The sequence below is a fragment of the Rissa tridactyla genome, chromosome 12, assembly GCF_028500815.1.
Source record: "Rissa tridactyla isolate bRisTri1 chromosome 12, bRisTri1.patW.cur.20221130, whole genome shotgun sequence".
Lineage (NCBI taxonomy): Eukaryota > Metazoa > Chordata > Aves > Charadriiformes > Laridae > Rissa > Rissa tridactyla.
This window is the reverse complement of record NC_071477.1, coordinates 16107667-16133068: the sequence shown is the minus strand read 5'-3', so window position 1 is coordinate 16133068 and position 25402 is coordinate 16107667. Positions and strand designations below refer to the sequence as shown.

General features: G+C 56.7%; 1 protein-coding gene across 1 annotated transcript; it reads right to left on the bottom strand.

Annotated features, from left to right (window-relative positions):
- Positions 1-11026: 11026 nt before the first annotated feature.
- LOC128916726 (centrosome-associated protein CEP250-like) lies at positions 11027-19618 on the bottom strand. The gene is made up of 4 exons (XM_054218742.1): positions 19527-19618; positions 19127-19273; positions 18259-18468; positions 11027-11152 (listed from the first exon to the last, which is right to left on the bottom strand). The coding sequence occupies exons 2-4, from the start codon at positions 19187-19189 to the stop codon at positions 11027-11029; spliced, it is 399 nt and encodes a 132-aa protein (XP_054074717.1). The 5' UTR covers positions 19190-19273; positions 19527-19618.
- Between the last annotated feature and the right edge of the window lie 5784 nt (positions 19619-25402).

Here is a 25402-nt window from a genome sequence, read left to right as displayed (position 1 = left end):
CAAAGGGCCTGTAAATCAGGTAAAAAATAGCTTGAAACAGCCGCGGGCGGCAAAGGAATTGGATTTTTTGTGCCGGAGGTACCACATTTTATCAGCCCAACCCCGGCCGGGTGGACTCCGAACACTAAACAGTCGAGAAAAAAACACTTTAATTCCTCTGGGAGGACCAGACCTTGAAAGAAAAGCCCTATTAGTTCTCTATTTGAAGCAGAACAGCGCCTTCCGCCACAAAAATCTACCCCGACAGGTTGAAAACATGGAATTCCGAAGCACCGAAACGACACCGTCACCCCATTTCTGCCATCACAAAGCTACAAATATTTCTGTGAACCAAATCTGCTGGTTTTTAAGGAAAGTTTTCGCAGATGGCTTCATGGAGGAGTGGAAGCTGGCACAAAAATCCCTCCCCCAGCAGCTTTTCTACCTCGTCTTTAGCCTTTTCCTCCTCCTCCGGGCGTCTCGGGCGCTTCTTCTGCATCAGGCGAGGCCGAGTGCAGCCAAAACGGGTTTTCTTCTTCCAGGTGTAATAATATTCAACACACTGAGACACGCTTTTAGTCTGGATCTGCCGGGAGGAAAACCAGGAGCCACTTAATAAGGGAAACGCGGCAGTAAAATACCCAAGGGGCAGATCGACCAGGAGTCTCTCCTGCGCTTCTCGCAACGCAACGTCCAGGAGAGCTCGGACAGAAAAGAAACCTTCACCTGCTGAAAAACGCCGTCAAGAAGCGTTTTCAGGGCAGAATTCTCCGTTTCACCACACAAACTGTCGTTATTCTTTTAATATCTCTGCTATTTTCTCCCAGAGAGATTAAATAGTCCCTTGCCATCACACATGAGGGCAAAAACTTGTCTCGTGCCGGTGGTTTTTTAGCATGAAGAAGCGTCCTAAGAACAGCATTCCAACACGCAACTCAAAATACGACTTTCTGGGTTGAAACTGCCCACGCTAACGAGCTGTGCCTCCCTCTAACAGCTTTACCTGCTTCTGTATGAGGCGAAAATTCTTCTTATGCAGGTAAAAAGCCTCTTTAAACAATTGCTCCTCCACCGGTGTCCAAGTATCCGAGCCTAGGAATTAACCAGCGACAGCCAAACTATTACAATAGGCATCCCCCGCCTCCAAAAGCCCCGGAAAGGGATTAGAACTACTCTTTTCCCCACCCCAAAAGAACATTTGGAAGCCTCAATTCAATCAGAGCAAAGGGAACGGCGGGAGCTGTTCTCCTCCTTTACCTGTGTAATGATAATCAGCCAGGGGATGGGACTCGGGTCTCCGAGGCGGCCCAGCACGGAGCATCTCCGCCGCCTCCTGCCAGATTTCATAGGGAAAAAAAGAGTTAAATTCCTCCAGAGGAGGAGCCAAAAGGGAAATTCTCCCTCCTCCTGGCCATGCCCCAGCAGACGCCCAGCCCAGGGGTGTTAAATCCCTTCTTCCAAGAAGAGGGAGCAAAGCAGACCCGCTCGGGGCTCATCGAGGACACACCTCGGGTTTTAGCCAATATCCCTTCATTCGGGAGCAATTCTATTCTCCAGATCCTCCCAGAATCAAAACAAACTCTTAGCGATGCACCAGGAGAGGGCTCGGGAAGCCCACGACACATTAACGCCGTGACAGGCAACATCCAAGAACCTCCTGCGCCTTCGGCAAAGAGACTCCCGCCCGCGCAATAGAAAACTCGGAGCGACTCCCAGCTCAAACCAGGAGCAAAGTCCGTTCTTCATTAGAAATTGCCGCTTCTTACCAGCACGTCGCCTTGAGCCTCGTGCAGGCAATGCAGAGCCAGCTCCGCGTTGACCCGGCCCCCCGGCCCGCCCTTGGGAGACGCCAAATGGAGCAGGTTTCTAACTACAAACGCAACAAAAACCCACAAAAAGTCACGTTTTGCTCCAGAAAAGGGGTCATAGGAGAGGGAGGGAAAACAGGATGAGCACAGCAGAGACCGCAGACGAGGAAAAGGCAGAGAAAGAAGTCCGGTACCCCAAAGAGCTCTGTTTAAAAGCTCGGAGAGAAACCTCCCCTCTCCCGAGGGCACCGCTCATGAGCTGGGAGGGCTCCAAACGCCCCTTTTTCATGCAAGACGCTGCCGAGAGCATCGCCCGTTAGTCTTTAGTCACTCTCCCACCAAAACCCAGCCATCTCCTTCCCTCCAACGGGAACGCAGGCAAGAAAAGGAGGGAGACAAGCCCAAAAAGGTGGCATTTTCAACCCCTCCTGTCCCTGGCTGGGGTGAAAGTGGAAGAAAAGCGGTAGGAAAAAAAAAAGCCAAACACCTTTCTCCTGCGTCTCCGAGTTGGTTTCCACGTCGCCCCAGGGCTTCCACACCAGCGACGCTCCCTCTTCCTCCTCTACCAAACGGGCTGGGTCCTGGAGGTCTGGAAGCTCCGCTTGGAATTGGCTTCCAATGTTGATGCGCCTGAAAGCGTGAGGAAGAGGAGGTGAGGAAGGCGAGCGGGGAACAGCTCCGGCAGGAGAAACGCGCGCATACGGGAGGAGCTGTAAGAAAGACGGCCCCTATTTCCCAGGAAAGCGCTAATCGCTCTCCTCTAACAACTTCTCCAGCACCACCACGGTACCGTTCTGCCTCCTGAGTCCTCTTGGGCCCCATCGGGCAAGAAAATTGGGGGTTTCTTCCTTCTCAAAACCTCTCCCAAGTGGTCAGGTTCACTCTGAGAAGAGCAGCGAGCTGCAAGAGCCACCACCGCCGAGCACCAAGTGCTTCGGAATGTTGTGTAGAACGCGGGAGGCCGGCAACGCTCCGTGGCAGCGCTTGGCCGGGCATTTCCGCACATTTCTGGCCAACTTTGCCCCAAAAAACCCACCCTTGAGGACTGGCCGAGCCACCGGCAGAAGCTCGATGGCAACTGCCAGGGCCTGCGCACACCGGGCCTTGCACCAACCACACGCCCACTCCTCAACGGCACTTCCCTCGTCCCCCCTTTTCCCACACTCTGCTCTTCTTCCCACGGCTGGGCGCCCATTTTACTGTTTCATCAGCCAAAACACCCAAACCCCCTTGCAATTCTGCCCGGAAGGTAGCAAAAAAAAACGCCCGAGAGGAAAATCATTTAACCAGGACCAGCCTTTAGCCTTCCTCGCCATCCTCAAGTCTTTTGAACTGTGTGTTTTTAATGCTTACCTTCAGCTTTTACCCCAAACTCGCACAATCTAATCAGGTCGCGGCTTTAGGAGGAACTTAATCGCAACTCCAAAGTGATTAACAGGTTACCTGTTTCCCACAAATTCCACCAACAGGCCCCTGGAACCTTTACCAACTCCGTTACCATTAGCCTTCATTACCACCAAGCCCATTCCTGCCGTCTTAGTCGAATAGAACTGGGGGGATTAGCTGAGCTGCTGAACTGCTGACCAGTGGCTCACAGAAGCCATTCCAGCAAGGGAGTTTTCTCTAAATACACTCAAAAAAATCACTAAAATCGCCACCCACCTCCTTCCCTGCTGCCAAATTCCTTCTCGTGGATGGTACCGAGAAGGCAATCAGCCGGCAGAGCCACCGCAACGTTCCCCTGAAGGCATCTTGGCTTTGGAGGGACGCTTTCCATCTCCTGCGTCCTCCGGCGATGGTTTCTGGGCACCAGCGAGGGACTGGGGTGCATTTTCTGGCCTCCAAGTCCTTCGCATCCCAACTCCAATCCAAATGGTTTCTCTCTGAAAGAAAATAACGAGAACTCCTGTTAAATAACAAGCGCTCAAGGATTCCCTTTCCCTTGACCTGCTGCTCCTTCCTTGCTTTGCGCCATCGCTCCCCGCAAAAACACCCGATGGCGACCTTTTTCGGTAGAAAACCACCCGACCGCGGTTCTTGCCGGGGGGAAGCCGAAAAGTGGAGAAAAAAAAATATGGAGATAAAGGGGTGGAAAATTAAGGGGAGGAAATTGAACCGCTTTTTCAAAGAATAGAATTTCATCACCCTCAGTGTTCGATCTGCCATTTCGGGCCAGGCTGTGTGGCGGGGAAAGGACTACGGGGCTCGGAGCTGAGCCTGCGCAGGGTGCTGGGGTGGGCACGGGCAGGAAGGCGACGTGCAGCCACGCAGAGTGCCGAGGGAAGCCCTTCTCTTCTGCCCTCGTTGCACGGCTGAAGCAGAGCCCTGGCCTGTGCCCGCGGGAAGGCTCAGCACGCAGGGCTGCGAGCGCTTGTCCAGGCAACAGCGAGCCACAGCCTGGTGTCTCCTTCTCAGGAAAGGCTTCCGCAACACCCGACCAAGTCGAAGGATGCCCCCAAACCGCCAGGAGCCATCAACACTTCTTGCCATTTAGGATGGCCCTAAATCAGGGTTCTTCACCCGCTGGGCAAAAACCAATCAACACACTGAGTCGAGATATTTGGCTTTATTTCAGTTCTGCAGAATCAGGTGCCGGGCGTTTCACAACAGCCAGCACACCACACGTTTCCGACAGACACTGTCTCCCAGAAAAGGTAGTCAGGAGATCATATTTTGGAAAGGAGAAGTCAGGACAGTATTCCTGTTAGACTGCAACACTGTGCCAGAATCCTCTCTGGTTTGTATCGAAGAACGAGGGTGAGTCAGAACAGGTAGAAAGGGTAGAGGAGAGGGTCACGTAGCCAAGGGCCACTTCCTACAACTTGTAACCGATAAGTCAACTACAATATATTTCTCAGGTCTGCATGAACACACACAAAGTACCTGCAGTAAGGGGCAAGTTCAGGCTTCAAGGCTTGAGTCTCCAGAACCTTCCCTGGGGAGAGGCTCTTTCCTCTAACCAGGTCACCCCATTTGTCAGCCTGCTGTGATTTAAAGATACAACCAAAGCCAAGCTTGGCCAGAACAGCTGCTTCCTTTCTAGTCGTCAAAGACCATTAACTTGGGAGCTTTATTCCTGAAATGCATCCATGAGCCCTTGTCATAATGTCAGAGGGACTAGGCAAAGATTTGCCCCGCAAAAGTAGCCGGTATAAAAGCAGTCGGACTGATCTGCACGTTTCATAGACTTGCGTGCCTTAAACGTGTTTAAGGTTCAACCTTAAGGTGTTTCAGTTTCAAACACCTTAAAGGTGTTTAAATGCTCGTCAGCTGTCCCTTGTTCCTGTGAAAGCCAAACCAGGCACACAGTGATGGCAGGACGACCAGAGCATCTGCCCAAGAAAGGCAGAAGAGCGCCTTACCGTGTCTCTCGGCCCCTGGAGTCACGCGATTGCCACCTTTATCCCACCGCTGCTTAAACAGGTTGTGCTCTACCTCCAGCTGCTGCTCTCCTGCTCCCTCCATGGCTTCGATGCTCAAATCTGAAAGCAGTGAGCAAGGGAAGTGGTCTGTAAAGGCACAGTCATTATGGCCTGTGGTGGGCTGAGGACGCATTCAACCCGTGAAAATACAGACTCTTTCAGCCAGGGGGACAAGAATGTGCCAAAGTGAAAGGCTGTGTATGCTTGGGGCCGAGTGTCACCCAGGGAAGAAAACGCACGTTGCAGCAGCCAAAATGCCCCTTCCAAATACGGGGTTGGGTTTGGTGTACAAGAAGGACTGTTTCCAGCTGCCACAGAAAGCGTTACCCTGAAGGGTAATACACTTAAGGCCAAACAAATCCACAAACCAAGCCCCTCCAAGCCCATAACCATCTTCACAAACACCGCTTCAGGAGCACAGCTTAAAACTGGTGGAAAGCTGCCTCCTACCTCAAACCCCCACCTTCAGCTGTCTGACTCCTTGTGGGAGTGGGGTGTCTCTGAGGGTGCCAGGGATAATTTAGACGTTTCCCGAGAGCGGTTCCCGAAGATTTCCGAAGGGCAAACTTTGGCCTGCTTAGGAGCATGGTTGAGAGTGTCCCTTGGGGGACAGTCCTGAAGGGCAAAGGTGCCCAGGAAGGCTGGTCTTACTTCAAGGAGGAACTCTTAAAAGCTCAGGAGAAGGCCACATCCCCAAGTCCCAGAAAACGAGCAGACAGGGAAGACGACCAGTAAATTATCCACGAGCAAGCAATGTGCCCTTGTCGCCAAGGCGGCCAACGGAATTCTGGGCTGCATAGGGAAGAGTGTGGCCAGCAGGTCCAGGGAGGTCATTCTCCCCCTCTACTCTGCACTGGTGAGGCCACAACTGGAATACTGTGTCCAGTTCTGGGCTCCCCAGTTCAAGAGAGACAGGGAACGGCTGGAGAGAGTCCAGCGGAGGGCAACAAAGACGATGGAGGCATTGGAGCATCTCCCTTATGAGGGAAGGCTGAGAGAGCTGGGACTCTTTAGCCTGGAGAAGAGAAGGCCGAGGGGAGACCTTATTAATGTTGCCAAGTATCTAAAGGGTGGGTTTAAAGAGGATGGAGACAGACTCTTTTCAGTGGTTCCCAGTAACAGGTGATGGGCACAAGGACCCTTGGGGCCTCCCTGTAGGGCTGCCTACATTTTCTGCATTCCTTGTGCAGTGGAAAGGGTCCCCTTCTTGACCTCTCCTGTCAGGGGACACTACACCCGGGAATCAGCAGCTCTCTGCCGTTTGGCAGGACTCGGAGCGAACCCACCTTCTGCAGCCTTAAACCCCTCCCCTGAGCAGCCCGTGGGGGCGAGCAGCCCATGCAGAGCAGGGTCGGGAGAACTGGACCTGGCGAAGCAAAGCTCCTGCTGCGCTGGTGGATGAGCCTGGGACCCCCGGCTCTGCAGCGCAGTCGGGGCTCTGCCCCTTATCTCAGCCCTTTGCCGGCCAGGGCTGCTGCGGGGGCACCAAAGCTCTTCATTCCTGCACCTGTGAGCAAAAAATAAACAAGTCATTTCCCCAGCCAACGGTGAGAGTGCTCATCCCTCCTCCTCCCCCCTCACCTCCTCCTTTCGCCAGTGGGCAGCAACCCCACTCCCGACACCAACCTGGGGGGGATTCTGCATCTCCGGGGCCTCAGCCCAGAGAGAATTTTCATCCCGAGCCAGCCTGTCCCGTGGAGAAGGGGCAATAAAGAGCAGGTCACAGACAACCTCCCATCGGCACATTTGCTGGCAGAAGAATGCAAGCACCAAATAAAGACATTTTCAAAAAACGAGCAGTACTATGTTTTCCATTCTCCTTGGGCAAAAGAGTTTTGCTGAAGTGTTTTCCCCTTCTGGCAGCAACCAAAGTTCCATATTTTGGCTGGGGCAGGCAGCAGGGCTGGGGACCCTCCGCTTGCCTCGGCAGCAGCACTGGCACCTCGTCCCGGCTTGTTGAGGCCCCCCCCCTGCCGCCACCCCCCGCCCCATCCCGGTTGTCCCCCACCTGCCTCAGCCCTGACACATGCCAGCCAGCGGGGCTGGCACCAAGGAGCGCGTCCCGCAGCCTCCACCCCACCGCTGAGGGCTATGCCTTCCCCTCCCAGCCCGCGGGGGGCTCGGCAGCACCTTGGGAAGCCTGACCCACCGGGCACTCGGCCCCCGCCTTGCCCTGGCACCTTTCCTCCGAGCCAAGGCACCGGGGCTTTCCCTTCATTGCTCCCTGCAGCTCCTTGAAACTCCTTTGCGCTCCCCACAACTCACTGCCGGGCACAAAAAGATGCCCCCAGTCATCCCCGCAAACATTTTATTGCTGACTTCCCACTTGCCCCCCACCTTGCCCCTTCTGCTCGATTGCTCTTTAAGCAGACCTTTCCCCAAACCCGCCCAACACCACCCTCGTTACCCAGCTCATCTGGGATTGTTACAGCTCTGCTGAAGTTAATGCCCTCCCAACACCATCATCTTGGGGCACTCGCTACAAACTCACCAACACCAGGGGTGAGCTCAACTCAAGCCACAAGGAGGAAAGCTCTCGCAGGAAGGGTCTCAGCATGCGGGGGGGAAGGGAGAAGGACGGCTTTGGGCAGCAGGATCCGAGTGGAGACCGGGTGCAGGCTGCTCCCTGCAGCGCCTGACCCTGGGACAGCCCGGACACCTGCGAGTCCCTGGCTGAAGCCCCTGTGTCCAGGGGAGCCTTGACAGCCGGGGGGGCACGGACAGCTCGGCTCCGCCAGCCGACACCCACCGGACACACACACACAGCCCCGACCCAGCCACACGGAGAGAGGGGACCCCGCATCGCCCCCCGACTCCGCACCCCAGGCAGCGGCCCCTCCGCAGCCCGGCCCCCACAGCCCGACCCCCGCCCGGGCAGCCTCCCCCAGGGACAGGAGCAGCACGGCGGGGCGCCGCCGCCCGCAACCCCCATGGCCGGCAGCGCTCCCCGACCGCCTCCGCGGGGAGGGCACCACGCCCCGGCCGCCGCTAATGAGGCGCTAATGAGCCGCGGCTAATGAGGGGGCGGGCGGGGCCGCGGCTCCCGAGCGCCCGGCGGCAGCCCCGTGCCCGCAGCCCCGGCCCCCCGCGGCTCCCCGCATCCCGCACCCCCGGCCCGCACGGCATCGCCCCCCCTCGCCACTCTGCCGGCACCCACGGCTCCCCGCACCCCGACACCCTGCGCCCACCGCACCCCTGCACCAGCTCCCTCTCCCCAAAGCCCCCCGCAGCCTGCGCTGCCCCCTCCACGGCTCGCCCCGAGTGGGGACCGGGGCCCGGGGCCGCTGCCGGCAGCAGGAATGCCGGAGGGCAAGGAGGGCTTTGCTCCGGGCTTCGGCTCTGGGCACGGCCCCGGGTAAAGCACGGCAGGACCAGAAGCAAAGACCCGGGCGTGGGGAGGTTCACACCATTAAACATCAGCCCCTGCAGCTCCAAAACCTTCTCCCCTCATCCTTGTACCAGCCATTCCCAAGGATGTCATGGCCCTCGGCTGATCAGTTTGCATTTTGCAGCTCTACGGCCCCATCCTGGCTTGTGCCCCGTCCCTCCCTTTCCTTTCCCTCCAGCAGCAAGGGCAGCAGCAGGTTTCCTGCCTGCTTTGATGGCATCATGGCAGGGGTCGGTCATGGCAGAGTCCGTGCTTGGCTGGGGACCACTTTGCTGTTGGGGACCCCACTCCCCAGCAGCCCATGAACCCCGCTGGTGCCCAGGGACGTCCCTTCCATCAGCCACATCCCATCTGTGCACAGGGACCCCCGGGGTGGCCGTGCCACCACCCCCAGCCGCCTCCAGCCCCGCCATCCCTGAGACACTGGAACCACAACTCTGCAAATGCCACGGGTGCCCAAACAAAGGCAAAGAGAACTTGGGTGTGAAAAACATGAACACAACTCTTTATTAACAACAACACAACTACCTACAACTACTGACAAAAACACAAGTAACTACAAAACACAACGGTAGAAATACAACAACTAGAGAAATACAACAACTAGAGAAATACAACAACATAAAAACTATAGAAATATAACAACTATAGAAATACAACTATATACACCTCCTCCTCTTCACAGCTCCAGTACGTTGCCCAGAACTCCCACTGGTCTGCTGCCCCTGGAAGAAAAGCCAGCGGCACGGCCGTTTTGCTAACGAGCAGCGCCTCACCCAGCAGAGCTGGGGTTTCCCGAGCCGGCTCAGCGGCAGCAGCTGCTTCGGGTCGGGCTTCGCCCTGACGGGCATTCGATGGCCACAGCCCTGGGACACGCTGGGGACAGCGGGACTCTGCCGCCGGCGCTGAGACCCACCTGGGCTCGGGCTTACACTTGCCTGTCCCGGCCCTAAGGAACCGCTCCCGGCCCAAAGCGGAGGGGGGCTCAGGGCAGCGCGCTGGGGGCCGTTGTGCCGCCAGCACGAGGGCAGCGGGTGCCGTGTCCCTGCAGTGGGGACCACCCAGCCCAGCCCCAGCCCCAGCCCGGTGGCAGGAGACCCTCCCTCCCTGCGGGCAGTGCATGGGGAGCACGTGCCTGTCCTCCTGATGGCGGGTCCACATCCATCGCCTCCTCCTCCTCCACATCCACCTCCATCTCTTCCACTTCCTCCTTCTCATCAACCTCCATTTCTTCCTCTCTCTTCACACTCCTGGCAGCATCCTCCGAAGCCTCCAGCGCAAGTTCTAACATCCTAAGACAAGAGGCAAGCAGAAAAGTGCATTGGTCCTGCCCTGCCCAGCTGAGGGGACCCACGGGACAGGTCTCTCCACGCCCCTGCCCCTCTCACCACCTGGGGAGAGCCGTGGGCACATCCCCAGCAGGAACTGGCTGGACCTGGGCAGCTCCTTGGCCACCAGCACCCACCAGAGCTGACGCCCCAGCGCCTGCAGCTGGAGGCTCCTTTGCTTCTGCATCTTCATTATTTTGGTGTTTCGCATGGTCTTCTGGATCTGATGGTGCAGAGAGGGCAGGGGTGAGCAGCCCTGCTCCCTGCCCCGCGGGGCCACGAGCACAAACCCCGGGGCCCCCACACACAGATCCCGGCCCACGCGTGGTGTGCCTGGGCGCCCAGAAGCTCCTTACTCGGTGCAGATGGCCTTTGGGCTCGGCGCTGCTCCGCTGGCAGGGCTCAGCTCCCACGGCTCCAGCCTGGAAAGGGGCAGCGCAGGCACCGGCTCAGGCTCTGGCCAGCACCCGCCTGCTCCCGGCGAGCATCCCTGCGGCACCAGCCCGGGGCAGCCTGGGCTGTGTGTGGGGACGTGTCCCCCCGGCGCAGGGATGCTGCATCCCAGCAGGGCATGAGCAGCCCAGAAGGGCTTCTGCCAGCCCCTGGCCTTGCAGGGGTGGGGGGAGAGGGCGAGCCAAGCTCCTGGCACCACGACTACGGGGGGCTGCCCACCTCCAGGGGGCAGGGATGTACCTCTGCCAGCACACATGGATTCTTCTTCATCGCCTTCATTATCACAACGCTAGGGGAAAGAAATTGGGATCAGGCGGGATGGGAAGGGAAGGGCTCAGTCGAGGGTAGGAGCTGTGAGGAGCAGGAGAGCAGGGCTGTGTGGGGAGCAGGAGAGAAGGGCTGTCGGGCGCAGGGCAGAGGGGATGCGTTGTGCCCGTCGCCAGGGACTGGCAGTTACAGATGGAACACGGGCCATGGCAACGGGAGCGCAGTGGGGATGGGGACGAGCCCCCTTAAAGGTGGGGCAGCTTAATACATACCTACCCCCCAAAGTTAAGAATCCCAACACATTACACTTCAGTCCTGTCTTCAGCGGCTCTTCCTGACCATCCCCTCATGCCTGACCATCCCCTCATGCCAAGCTGCTCCTCAGTTTAGTCTCAGAAGCGTGCCGGAGAAGACGTGCCCAACAGCATCCAGCCTACGCTGCTGCGGGCTACGCTGGCCGAAGAGCAGGAGCTTAAAGAGGAGGCTGAGACCGTGGTCGGGGAAGTGCTGGATGGGGGAAGGCGCTGGATCAGTCCCTCCATGTCTTCAGGAGGGCTCCCCATGGGGTCGGCGGGAGGTTGTTTGCCAGTGCCAGAGAGGCAGAGCCTTTGGACACTTCTCCTGCAGAGCGACGGCAGGAATTTGGACTGGTGGCTCGAGAGATTGTGGCGAGCGAGTTGGGGAGCTTTGGGCAGCGTTTGGTCCTGAGGAGGTGTGCGGCTCCTGGGGCACAGAGTCCCCGCGCAGCCCCACCAGGCGGACAAGAAAACGTTTGCCCCCAGGGGGTGCCTTGTGCCTTCCTTCCTTCAGGCCAGGCCATACTGTGTCTGTCTGGGCATCTTCCCTGCAATGATTTCCCTCTTCTTCCTCCCTCCCACAGCCTGGGTCAGGCGAAGACCCAGCTTTTGTCTCCTTTGGGAAGCTTTGTGGCCGGGCTATCGGAGGGGCTGCTCCAGCTCTGTTGAGCCGGGGTTCTGGCGGTCCTTGTGTCGAGATCCTTTCTCCAGGGCTCTTTCTCCTCAGAGCAAGCAGCCCTGCATGAAACCCTTGTTCCCACCGCTCCAGGGACGGACGCTGGCGTCTCCCCCTGGGGACCGCTCTGCCACCTGTCCTTTGGGTCTCCTCGCTGCGCAGCGGGGAGGCAGGTCTATTGTGGAGGCCCAGAACGGTGCAGCGGAGCAGGTTCGAGCAGCCGGTGCCAGGGCTCACCCAAAGGGAGCTGCAAGCAGGGAATGGGAAAAACCAGGGCCGGAGGAGATGGCCCTAAATCAGGGTTCTTCACCCGCTGTGCAAAAACCAATCAACACACTGAGTCGAGATATTTGGCTTTATTTCAGTTCTGCAGAATCGGGGGCCGGGCGTTTCACAACAGCCAGCACACCACACGTTTCCGACAGTCCCAGGTTCACAGTGATAAGATACAGCCCATGGGTGAGCTACAGTTCCCTTACCAGCCCTCATCAGACACATGCATTCAAGTCCAAGTTTGGAACGGTTTGGGAGATCCCCCTAATTAGGCCAATTAAGGTTTAATTTCAGGAGTTCAGCTCAAGTTCCATCAAAGTTCTACTACAATTCTATACAAAGCGCTCCTGGAACTTTTGAACCATATTCTTTTGACATCCCTACTCTAACATTATTCTAACCCATGAATGTACCAAGCACTCTCCTTTAACTTCAAGAAACAGTACAAAATGTCTTTTATTACAAAAAGGTAAAAACCCCACTCCCCCTTTCCTTCAGAAACAGTACAAAATGGCGTTTATTACAAAAAAGGTAAAAACCCCACTCTCCCTTTCCTCCAGAAATAGTACAAAATGGCTTTTATTACAAAAACATAAAAACCCCTCTCCCTTTTCCCTTCAGAAACAATACAAAATGGCTTTTATTACAAAAACATAAAAACCCCTCGCCCTTTTCCCTTCAGAAATAGTACAAAATGGTTTTTAGTACAAAAACATAAACCCCCACTATCACTAGCACATGCTGCAAAATCTACACAGAACAAATGCACCCCCCCTGCCCACAGGAAAACAAACACAGTCCAGGGAAGGGCCCAAGACGGGAACCCCGCGATGCTGCAGCTGCTCCGCGGCAGGACAAGGTTCAGCGCAGCTCCCGAGTCTCTGCCACCGGAGCAGCAGCTTTGGCCTTCAAGGTCTTCAAGTTCCTGGCCCGTCTTTGCACAGCACTCAATCCAGTCCCGCTTCTATTTTCCGTCTTGCGCCAGCTGCGTCTGCGGAAGGGACACCTGAAAGAGGCCAAAGGCCGAGCTCAGACAAGCCCACGCTGGTAGGACCAGCCCTAGCTCCACGGTACCGGCTCTCGGGGAAGACGCACCCTCTAACGCCAGCCCCGACAAACACTTGCTCTTCGGGGAATGGAAGTCACAGGCTCCCAGAGTCACCCTGGCCTCACCTCACACTATCAACACGTTGACTTTCTCTCTGGCTTACCATTCACACGTACAACCCCGAGACATCACATGGATATGAGAGAGAGAGGTTCCTACAGGATTAAGTCACCCAACTCTCCTTTCCAAGAGAGAGACTGGGGCTACTGCCACCTTACTGCCACAGGCTTTTTCCTCAGCAGGAGAGTTACTGGTTACACAAGGCACTGAGGAACTCTTCTGCTCTCATCTGCCTTGAAAACGTGACAGCTAGCGCGTGAAAAGGGAAAACGGGAAAGCTTAACAAGACGAGCAAGACTCAAGGGGAACGTCCTTAGACTATTCTCTATTTCCCATCCATTCCGTTTTCTGAGTTTCCTCCAATCCCTCTCCCACCCTGCCTGACCCGATGGCACCACAGAGACCAGACCGCGGTGAACGATGCTGTCTGGCCATGGCCAAGGGACGCGTCTGACTGGGTATTCCCACTGCCTGCCGGCCTCCCTTCCCGATGGCCAAACAAAACTCGGGCCACAGCATCGTGCAGAGCTGTGCCCATCAGCACAGCCACAGCGGCTCTGGATGAGAGCTTTCCTGCTCCTCACCCGGTCTATACTGGGGGGCTGCTGCCATCGTTCCTCCATCTGGCCAGAGCCTCCTCCCACCAAGGAAGATCCTGGTCTCACCTGCTGAGACGCCGGCATCTTGTGCTGGTCAGACTCGGAGAGAGAAGATCCGCCTGCATCTGGCAGCGCCCGACCTCTGCAACATCTCCTCAGCCTCCTCCGTTCACGTTCCACCTGCACGTTGGATAGGAGAAAGGGTCACAGAAACCTGCCACCACACAAGGAGCAAAAGGACCTCTGGACATCCTGGCAAGGAGATGGCTGCTCACAGACTGTGAATTGCACCACAGAACGTTGGGGCCAAAAAGCACTCCAAGCAGCCCACGGAAGAGAGCGAGCAGGAGGAAAGAGTTCCTGACACAAGAGTGTCCAGTGGGTGTGTATGGGGACACTGGGGCAAGAAGGCTGGTACCGCAGTGAATGTGCATTTGCGAAGGCAACGGGGTGCCAGAAGAGAGAGAAAAGACAAAAGCGTGTGGCCACAGGGGACAGTGGGAGAGGGAAGGAAACAAGCCGAGGACTCCACAGTGCTGCCTCTGGAAATGCGGTGTCTTCCAGAGGACCGTGATGCTGCGCAGAGGCAGCAAAAGCCTGGTCTACCTCCTCCAGAGTCCTCCTGAGCTCAGCACTGTATTGCTTCAGCTCCGTCTTCTCCTGGTCCAGCCTTGCAACTGCTCGCTGCAGACGTTCCAGCCGCTGTGACAGGAGTCTCTTCTCCGAGAGCCAGGACAGCCGCTGCCCTTCTGCAATCGCCTGCTGGGCATTCAGAGAGCAGATGATGGGAGTGGTGCCACAGAAAGGAGAGAAGGGACAGAGTCAACACATCGCGGAGAGTGACCATGGAGGAGAGGACAGTGCTACGTCCCTTCTCCTCCTCCTCCCGGCCCACAGCCCAAAACAACACTCTCCCTTCCCAGGGGCCCTCCTCCACATCACCTCGGAGAAATCCCTGCGCCAAAAGAACACCCTGAAAGCGCAATGAAGCCTTCAACCTCACCAGTCAACGGTACCATTTCCATTCTCTCTAATACCCTGGGAAAGCTGGACCTCAGGAGTCTCCATCTCTGAAAGCCTCCTCTAAGCACCACCAGTGTCGCTGCTGTTCAACCATCCTTACAAAATTCTACTACGTTTAGTACATTCGCTTGGTCAACTGTACCCTTTCCTTTCCAGGCCAAATCCCAACCGCCACACATTGCTTCATCTTGCCTAGATAGGAGAGAACCAATCACCCACGCACAGCTCTTGGACTCGCATTAATTTTAACGGCAAGCTGCGTAGTTCTTTCATTAGTTCTGGGCTTGACGGAAAGCGTTTGAGCAGCTGAATGGTGAATTACTAGCAAACATTTTCTTCTCGGCCCAAGCACAAACACAGGCTGGGCAGAGAATGGATTGAGAGAGCCCTGAGCAGGAGGACTTGGGGGTGATGGTCGATGAGAGCCGGCAACGTGCACTTGCAGCCCAGAAAGCCCCCCGTATCCTGGGCTGCATCCCCAGTAGCGTGGCCAGCAGAGCGAGGGAGGGGATTCTGCCCCTCTGCTCTGCTCTGCTCTGGGGAGAACCCCTGCAGTGCTGCCTCCAGCTCTGGGGCCATGAATATCAGCACACGGACCTGTTGGAGCGGGGACAGAGGAGGCCACAGAGATGCTGCGAGGCCTGGAGCCCCTCTGCTGTGAGGACAGGCTGAGAGAGTTGGGGGGGTTCAGCCCGGAGAAGAGCAGGCCCCGGGGAGACCTTAGAGCCCCTTCCAGTCCCTAAAGGGGCTCAGGGGGAACGGTTTTAGACTGAAAGAAGGGAGACTGAGATGAGATATTAGGAAGAAATTCTTTGCTGTGAGGGCGGTGAGCCCCTGGCCCAGGTTGCCCAGAGAAGCTGTGGCTGCCCCATCCCTGGAGGGGTTCAAGGCCAGGTTGGACGGGGCTTGGAGCAACCTGAGCTGGTGGGAGGTGTCCCACTGGCATGGGGGTAGGAACTAGAAGATCTTTAAGGTCTCTTCCAACCCAAACCATTCAGTCATTTCATGAAGTCTCAGCCAAGCTCCTCAGAACAGCGTAGGCTCACAGCCTCCATTTTCACAGCTCGGCTCCCTTTTCATCAAGGAAAAGGTGCAGACGGACTGCAGGGCCAGAAAGGGACCAGACCCTCCTGCCCTCCTCACAAGACAGGCCGCGAACGCCAGTACCAGGAACAAGGGGCCTGTTCTGTCTGCTCCAACACCTCTGTCAGCCGCCAAAGGACAGAAAGGAAGGAACAAAGTTCCCCCGCCTGCAGCTGGCAGCAGCGTTAGGAGTCTACTCCATGGCGGGCGGGAGGCTGGGAAGATCCCAGCCCTTTGCTGCCATGCTTTGGCTGGGGACCACCCAACCTTCTGTTGAACTCCTCTTACGCCCACACGCAACCCGTGCCTGCATTTACTGTCCCACCAGAGTCCCGGGGGTCTGCACGCTCCTTCCAGGACGAGCCACTGGCTCTGCTGCCTGGCCCGGCACCGTGTCGCCCGGGACAGACCATTGCTGCCATTTCACACGCTCAGGCTGTTCTTCTCCTCAAGCCAGCCCACAAAGCTTGCTTGAAGCATTCAGAAGCATAGTGTTTCCTACCACGTCCTGCAGGAGCTTGTTTATCTCCCCTTGGTGGTCGGCCTCCCGAACTTTGAGGGTGTCGGTATGCTGCTCTTCTTTCTGCAGGAGCTCTTGCGCCACGTTTTGCCGTTCCCGCTTCAGGAGAGACCTCTCCGCTTCCAGCTCCCACTGAAGGCACTTCACTTCCCCTGCAAACACGACAAATGGCAAGAGTCAGAGTCTGCACAAACAGCGGCTCTGACTTTACTGACCTTACGCCCTTTGAGTTTCCGTGGAGGAGGGGTCTGTCTCCAGCTCCTTCACTCCTCAGAAGCACTGCGGACAGAGAGCTGCTTTCATACCACCTTCCCCAGGCACGGGATCACCAGAAACGGGAGGCTCTCACCTTGGATCACCTCCTTGGCCTGCGCCACCGCGTGAAGCTGGGTTTCAAGATGACTCCTGCTGATCTCCAGCTCAGACAAGTGCTGCTGAGCCTCCAACAGGCTGCATTCCAGGGTCTCCTTCCCTGACCTGCAAAGCGTGAATACAGAGAGAAAGGAGCTGCTTGCTCCTGACACCCACAGGGAGTTGTTCCAGGAAGAAGCGGTGCAAGATCCCTACCCCTGCCTACGGAAAAAGGCTCGCCTGGAAACTCCTACACAGAGAGCCTATTCCTGCCCTTCAAAATAGCAATGCGGGCCCCTGCGAGGGGATGGCCAGGCTTCCCTTGTCACCTGGCAGCACACAGAAAGCCCAGCCGAATTGGACTGCAATAGCCAAATCTTCACTTGCTGGGGTCTGATCCACGACACACGGGTAGCTGCGCCCACCAAGCCTGTGCCAGCAAGCAAAACTTGGATGGACAACGGAGGATGTATCTTCAAGAAGGAGAACAAGCACACAGTTCCGATTACACCGGTCTCTGGCAGGCCAAAGTAACTATGTCCATTTTAACAGACATCAGTGACGGGCAGGAACCCCTGAAGGCTGGCGAGAATTCAAGAGAGGGTTCCCTGCTGCTGGTGTCACCAGCTCTAGCTCCTGCACCACACTAACACCAGTTAGCTTAGAAACAGAAGGCCCTCCACATTTTCTGCAGGAGCCTCTGGCTTCTCCCGAAGGGCAGCGTCCTGCTCACAACCTCCATAAGCAATAGCCGTCAATTCTGAAGATCCCACCTCAAACTACGTGACAAGGAAAGATCGATGTTCAAATGCACAGAACAAGAATCCAAGACCCGAGAGAAACTTCACGTTCTGGGAAACGTCTGCGTGGTTTAATTATGGCTCCGTTCAGAGCCCACTCGGCTTGCTGTGGACGTCACAGAGGAACACGTAAGGGGGCATAAACATGAACCCAACGCTCAGGAGAGCTTTGCCAGCTTCAGCTGTCAGAAAAATAACCTTCAAATCAAGGTAGACTTTGGTTTTTTTGCTTGAAATTCTTCCATTTTCTGTCCATGGAAGCGAAAACATGTGAAAAGCACACAGGATGCAATCAGTCCCCGTGTAACCACCGTCACCTTTACCATTACAGACATTAAAGAACGTCCTGCCCAGGGTCTCCTCCCTGCCCTTACCTGGCCTCTGCCAGCTGCTCCGAAAGGCCTTGTCTCTCCCGCTCCAGGGCTGCCAGTCGCACCTCCAGGGCAGCCTTCTCCCGCACCAGCAACTCCTTCTCTGCGCACACCTCGGCCAGCGCGTGCCCTTGGCGAGAGGACTCCTGGCGCAACTGCTCCAGGCCACTGCGAGACGACTCTTGCTGGCGGGAAACCTGGAAGCGGGACAAAATGCAGTGAGAGTCCTTGCGTGCAGCCCTGGCTTTTGCCCCAGACAAAGGCTCCAGAGCTACACAGTTTGCTGCTTTTGCCACATGGGAGAACAGTAGAGTCGTGGATGCAGTCCTCTCTCTGCAACTTACCAGAAGCCAAAAAGGAGGCCAACACGGACAGCTTCACCCAGCCAAGCAGCCACATGCCCACCCAGAAGCACCAGGTCTTTGGTCTCACCTCAAGGAGTTTCTCTTGGGCTTCTTCCTTCTCCTCTGCCAGGACCCCCAGCTCTACCCGCAGCTCCTCTTGTTGCTCCTCTGCTTTCTTCAGCAGCTGCTCCAGGTGGGCTTTCTCTGCACAGAGCTCGCTCTTTGTTCTTTCACACAAGCTCAGCTTCTCCTGGGCAGAGATCTTTGCTCTCTCCATCTCATCCACTTTACACAACAGAGCCTCATTCTCTTGCTCCAGCTGCAATCACAGAAGCACAGAGGAAATCAAATACAGCAAGACTTACTCTGAAGAAGAGGAGAGCAGCAACTCCACATCCCCTGCGTCTCGCTGACATACTCCCAGGTCAGCGCTCCCAATAAGCACGTGCCCACAAACTACCCCAAGGAGCCTGCGTGGTCTCATCACCATTTTCCACGAAGAAGAAGGACGCTGCATTTAAACAACAGTAGGAGAATGGAAAGGGAGCAACACGGATAAACTACCCCAAAGAGCCTGCGTGGTCTCATCACCATTTTCCAAGAAGAAGAAGGACGCTGCATTTAAACAACAGTAGGAGAATGGAAAGGGAGCAACACGGTGTTCAAAGACGGGTAGACGTGGTGCTCAGGGACATGGGTTAGTGGGGTTTTGGCAGTGTTAGGTTCGTGTTTGGACTCAATGATTTTAACGGTCCCTTCCAACCTAGACAATTCTACGAGTCTATGATTGTCCCTGTCTTCCCCTGCCAGAAACAGCATCTGTGGCGGTCTTGCTAGACTTCCTATGAAGGTTGGGCTTGGACAGAAAAAGGAACAGTTCCATATTCAGTCAGTCACACTGTCAGAAGGCAAGAAGTCTGAGAAGAAGCAGCAGCTGGAGACAAACACCTGCCAAGACCTGTGGCAACTCTGCTCACCTGCAGCACACGTTGGTTCAGTTGCACTTTGTCCAACGCAAGAGCTTCATTGATACAGCTCATGTTTGCTGTTGCAACACGTAGATCGGCAAGTTCAGCACTCAGCTCACGCTGAGCCCCCGTCAGCTCTGCCACCGACTGCTCGGCCTGAAGAGACAAAAGAACAACATGACAACAAGGGCAGGGAAATCCCTGCCTTCGAGCAGCAACTCCACATCCCCTGCGTCTCGCTGACATACTCCCAGGTCAGCGCTCCCAATAAGCACGTGCCGACAAACTACCCCAAGGAGCCTGCGTGGTCTCATCACCATTTCCCAAGGAGGGGAACAGCACGTTCCCTGGCCTCTACTGACACGAAAAAAGCATCTGTGCTGGTCTTGCTATCACAAGGTGGCCATACCTTCTCCAGGGCCACTCTAAGCTCATGCTTCTCTTCCTTCAGCACATCCCTCTCAAGGTGCGATTCCTCCAGCGCCTCTCTCGCAACTACCAACTCATGCTCTAACACGCAGTGTTTGTCTTCGAGTGCCACTAAGTCCTTCAGTCTGTGAGAAGGGGAAAGACAAACAAGTTGTCAACGTAAAAACATTCTTGTTTCCAAAACCAGGAGCACATACTGTGTCCCAGATATGGCAGTTGGAAGGATTTCCAACGGCTTTGGACCTACACCTAAACACCACCGGCATTTCCTGACTAGAGCTGCGTCACTCTTTGTAATGGATGAAGCGTTCGTCATTGAGAAAGTAAATCAAGCTTCCAGAAATCACAGAACGTTTCCAAAACGTTCAGGTACTGGCAACAGCTTCCTGCCTCTTAGTTCTCTCTCTCCTCTTTCATACGTTGGATACAAGCCTTGCACAAGTTCTTCTTGGGCTAAAACAGACTTTGAAAGTCCAGACTACGACTCCCACAACTACTTTTGCCTTCTGCAGTGAATGAATCCAAGGCCCTGCAAGCTGTCTGGGGAGACGGCTATGAATGTCCAATCCAATAACCATGGGATCACAGGAGGGTCCCGGTTAATACGCTGCATGTTGCAAAATGGCCCTTCTTGCCCCAAAGGCCTTCTGCACTCAGTCTCGCAAGGAACTGTCAGCACAGAGGTGCTACAGTGCTTAGGATGGTGCTGGGCAAATTCCTGCCAACTCCTCTAGCACCGCTCCGGGGAGCAAAAGGGCTGTACCAGAGACAGAGCTCTCTTTAGGCTGCTCTCGCTTGCTCACCAAGAACCAGTTCACAGCAAAAGCACTGGAACACGCCACCTCTTTGCCAGTCTGGTCTTACCCAGAGGAGCTTCTGGCAGTCAGACGATTTTTGCCGTCCTTTCTGTTGAAGGCAACCGTTTGACTCGGGACAGAAACAAGGCCGTGCAGAACGGGTGTGTTTGCAATGTGAACACAGCCCATCTATGAATGCAAGAGGCAGCCCCAGAAGAGAACGGTGCTAACAGCAAAGTTTAAAACACCTTTACCTGTCCTGAAGCTCCTTCTTCTCCAGCTCCCCCTGGGCTTGGGAGGACATCACGCTGGAGTTTAGACGGGAGCAGTTTGCCATTACAGACCCAGAAAGCCTCGTTTGCTCTGCCTTCAGCTCTGACAAATCTCTGCAGAAGAACAAAGGAAGAGCCAACGTTCACACCACCAGCTCTATCAGCTGACTCGCTTCTCACGCACGTAATCGCGCAAAGAGGAAAAGCTGCCAGGAAAGATGACATCTCGGCTGGGGACAAATCATTCCCCTGACACTCTGGGGTCAGGACACACCTTGGCGAGCGACTGCTCAGAGGCTCACGACGACAGCCACATAATAAACTTTTCAGGAAGGCGGAGGAAGAATAAGCCTAAAACGGCGTAACGAAAAAGCACAAAGAACTCAAGAACCAAGGCACGCTCGACGCATTAAGGAAGGTTCATAATCCCGGAAGACAAATGGCTGACAGTAACCCAGAGTCTGGAGTCGCCTGCTGACACCAGCAGCAGACACTCTCACGGCTACGCTGCTCTTGTTTGTGTAGAAGGCAACTGTGAGAAAGGAACCTCAGAGAGGTGTGAAGGGAAGGTACATCTTTTCTGCCAGAGATCGGGCCTCAACTTCTACTCACCGGTTCGTGGCAGTCTTCATTTCCAGGAAATGACGGCGGAAGGTGACCATCTGATGCCACAGCCCGAGCAGACGGTCACGGTCACCCCTGAAGTAGTTCTCATAGAGCTAAAGATGCAAAGACAAAAAGAAATGCCAGTTCAGCCTCCGCCATCACTGTACGAGTCTTTCCGCTGGCAGAGAGCACAACCACCATCGCCAGCTCTCCTTGAATAACTATTCCGACAGGGCACCAAGGACTGAGGAGGCACCGCAGAAGCAGCCCCAGCAGACCTGTCACCTGCCTTCAAAGAAGTCAACATCCACCCTTCTCCTGCGGGAGGGGACATCAGCAAAGCAAGCTGACCCCGAGTCAGCACCTCGCCTTGCAGAGCTGTCTCACACTCTTGGTGGAGGAAGACAAAGACAAGCCCCTCCAAGACCACCGTCCCATTTGCTAGCGGTGACGGAGGCCTGTCTTCTTCTTCCCTTGGCTGCTCTGAATCTCAAAACACACAGACCTCTCTGCTCTCACGGCTCTAGACGGAGATTTAAGAACCATCAAAAAGACGAGCGCTCCCGTGTCGCTGCCCTACAGCGTCCAGCAGCAGCAAGCATTTGCCTTCAGGACCCAGCAGCACGGCCACAGCAGGTGGGCCTCTTCCGTCACCACAATTTGCTGACACTCCCCCAGCACCCTCTTAAAACTGTCGCGTCTGCTATCGACTTGGTCAAATCATTGGTTTATATCAATAAATATATTGCTGCTTCTCTCTTAGGAGTGAAGTCTATCGCTCCATCCGCGACAACCCCTCTCTTCTGCTCGTCAACACCAACACATCCTCAACAGAGCCACAGCCTTCTCACAGCAAGTTCAGCTGAGCCTCACCTCACGTTCCTGGCGCCACTCGCGCTCCTTCGCTTCCAGCTCCTCCCGCGCCCTCATCCAATCCACCATCAGCTTTCCAACATCATCTTTGAGGGCTGAATTCACCTCTTTCGCTTTCTCCAGGTGCTCCCGCAGCAGACTGTTCGCTTCGGCCAGATCCTCGCACCTTGCAAAGGGAGGAACAGCCATGAGGTCACTGAACAACCCCTATCCACAAGCGGCATCCCCGGGATTTCCCGGCTCCCCCAACACTGACTTTGGTCTCAAACTGAGAGGCAGGAAAAGCGCTTTCTAGGATGAACTAAGATCTCTCGCTGATGGCAAACTCATGTGCTTCTCCTTGCTTTAAGCCTTCAGTTTCCACCTACAGGTTGGCTTTCCCCTTCCTCTGCAACTCGGACGATGCCCACAGTTGACGGCTGCCTCCCCTTCGTGCTGCCTCATCACTGGACGCATCACCTTTCTCTAGCGTTGCCCCCAGTCCCTCACCTACTGCACCAGGGCAGCGTTTAGGCTGGAAAGGGACCCTTGGAGCTCACCCGCAGGAACGCCCCGCTCCAAACAGAAGCGGTCAGCACACACCACTATTACTGCCCCACACAACAGGTTGGGCACCTCTCTCCTTTCCAAAGGGCTTGCCCCAACACTTCCCTTGCGGAGACTGCCTACCACTGACAGGTTTTCCCTCCCTGCCGTGAGCATCCAGGATACCCAGTAGGAGGGAACGCTTCTTCCTTGTACCTTTGCTGCTCCTCTTTCACCTGAAGCAGGGCTTTCTCCAGGGCCTCCGTGCCTTCCCACCTGCCTGGGAGGCATCCCTGAAGAAGAAAGCAAATGGTTGGTCCAATTCTTCCACCTGAAGCCCAGGAATGCTCTCCTACGCTCCCGCCCTTTCTTTCCTAGATCTGCTTTAGCCGGCAAGCAGAACGAAAAGCACAGAGCCAGCTCTCTCTGGCCGACGCCAGCATTCTCGCCTTCCAAAACACTGTCTGTCCACCCATTCTATTTCAGAGACAGCCCCAGAACAGGCAGCAAAGCCCTCTCCCGAGACCCAGGACGAAACGCTCCCCGGCAAGAAAGCACCCCTGCACACAACTCAAATCCTGCATTTCTGGGACTGCTGGCTGCTCTGAGAGCGGCAACTGGGCAGAACAGGGGCGGGCAAACTCGCAGCGCTTCTTGAAACCCTCCGGGAGCACAATCTTGCTTTCCCCTGCCATGGCTCGGGGAGCTTTTTCGCTCCCGAACGCTACGGCCGCTCTCTTCAGTTCGCGCCCTGCGCACTCACCGCTCCTGCTTCCAGCTGCTGCTCCAGCTCTCGGCAGCGGGTCCGGTACTGCAGGACCTGGGCGCAGACACGGCATGAAGATGAGCGAGTGCAGCCGGGGACGGACCCGGCTCCTCCGGCACCGGCTTTTCTCTCGCTCTCCGCAGCCCGAGCTCAGCCCGCGCCACGGCGCTGCCGCTCCGACACCGAGTCCCTTCGGGACCGGGAAGCTTCGCTTCCCCCGAGCCCGGCCAAGCCCCGGCGAGCGGCTCGGGGGTGACCGCGGACGGGACGGGACGGGGCGGCTCCCGGGGCCTCCCTCCCTCCCTCCCCCGAGCTCCGGGCTCGGCGCCGTCCCGCCCGCGGCAGCGCAGGGCAGGGCCCGGGCAGGACCCCGCCGGGGCCGCGCCTTCGCCCCCCGAGGGCTCCGCCGCCGAGTCCCGTCCGCGGACGGCGCGGGCACCCCGGCCCGGCCTCGGGGAGCTCCCCCCGGGCAGGCGCCCCCGCTCCTCACCTTCGCCTGCAGCTTCCGCACCAGCACCGCTTGCCGGTGCCGCGCCTCCTGCGAGCTCTGCAGCCGGCGCTGCAGGGAGGCCGGGCCCGGCGCCGCCATGCCCCCGCTCGCCGGCCGGGCTCCGCCGCCTGACGGGCGCCGCCGGGAGCCGCGGGGCGGGAGGGACGGGCTCGCTCGGGGCCGCTCTGCGGCGGCGCTTTCCTGCGGGCTGCGGGGCTGCCGCGGGGGAAGAGGCCGCTCCGGCCGCGGTTCGCTCCGGCCGGCTCCGCTCGGAGACCGTTACCGGCCCCGGCCGACGCTGGGGGCGGGAGCGGGGGGAAACGGTCCCCGCGAGCCGCGTGTCGGGGGGGGCCCGCGACGGCGGGCGAGAGCCGGGGCCGCGGGGACGGGCCGTCGCCCGGGGAAGGCGGCGGCAGCGCCGGAGCCTCTGCCGGAGGCTGCGGCTTCGGCCCGGGCTGCCGCGGGAGCGGGGGGCCCGGCCCGGGGCGAAACGCCGACGTGCCCGGGGGGAGCTCCCGGACCTTGTCCTCCCCGACGGGCGGCGCGAAGGGCCCGGGCCGCCAGCAGGCAACGGGGAAGCCGGGGCGGGAGGGAAAGCTTCCGAGTTCCAGGGCAACGGGCTCCGGGAATAAAGCGCTATTTCATGGGCTCAGGGGGGAAACACGACAAACGGGGCTCAGTCCCCTTTGCCCCCCGGCCTCGTCTGTCCTGGGAGTAGAGAAAGGCTGCCAAGGGACACCGCAGCGAGAGCACTATCACCACACTCCCGCGACAACGGGAGAAATCCTCGTACCTCCCCATCATTCAGCTCTTGCCTTAGTTTAGCCTTTCAGCTTCAACACCAGAAAGTTACATCCAAGTGATGCAAACCAACAAACTCCCTTTATGCTGACACACAGAATGACGCTGTCTCCCAGAAAAGGTAGTCAGCAGATCATGTTTTGGAAAGGAGAAGTCAGGACAGTATTCCTGTTAGACTGCAACACTGTGCCAGAATCCTCTCTGGTTTGTATCGAAGAACGAGGGTGAGTCAGAACAGGTAGAAAGGGTAGAGGAGAGGGTCACGTAGCCAAGGGCCACTTCCTACAACTTGTAACCGATAAGTCAACTACAATATATTTCTCAGGTCTGCATGAACACACACAAAGTACCTGCAGTAAGGGGCAAGGTTAGGCTTCAAGGCTTGAGTCGCCGGAACCTTCCCTGGGGAGAGGCTCTTTCCTCTAACCAGGTCATCCCATTTGTCAGCCTGCTGTGATTTAAAGATACAACTAAAGCCAAGCTTGGCCAGAACAGCTGCTTCCTTTCTAGTCGTCAAAGACCATTAACTTGGGAGCTTTATTCCTGAAATGCATCCATGAGCCCTTGTCATAATGTCAGAGGGACTAGGCAAAGATTTGCCCCGCAAAAGTAGCCGGTATAAAAGCAGTCGGACTGATCTGCACGTTTCATAGACTTGCGTGCCTTAAACGTGTTTAAGGTTCAACCTTAAGGTGTTTCAGTTTCAAACACCTTAAAGGTGTTTAA

Bases quoted from the DNA above. Each gene is read 5' to 3' on its own strand.
- LOC128916726 (XM_054218742.1), bottom strand. From the start codon at position 19,189: ATGAGCTGTATCAATGAAGCTCTTGCGTTGGACAAAGTGCAACTGAAC. The intron at 18,469-19,126 runs GTGAGCAGAGTT...CTGTGATTGCAG, and splicing joins TGAACCAACGTGTGCTGCAG to CTGGAGCAAGAGAATGAGGC. The intron at 11,153-18,258 runs GCCCAAGAGAAA...TCCCCCATCCAG, and splicing joins TGGCAGAGGAGAAGGAAGAA to CACTTCCCCGACCACGGTCT.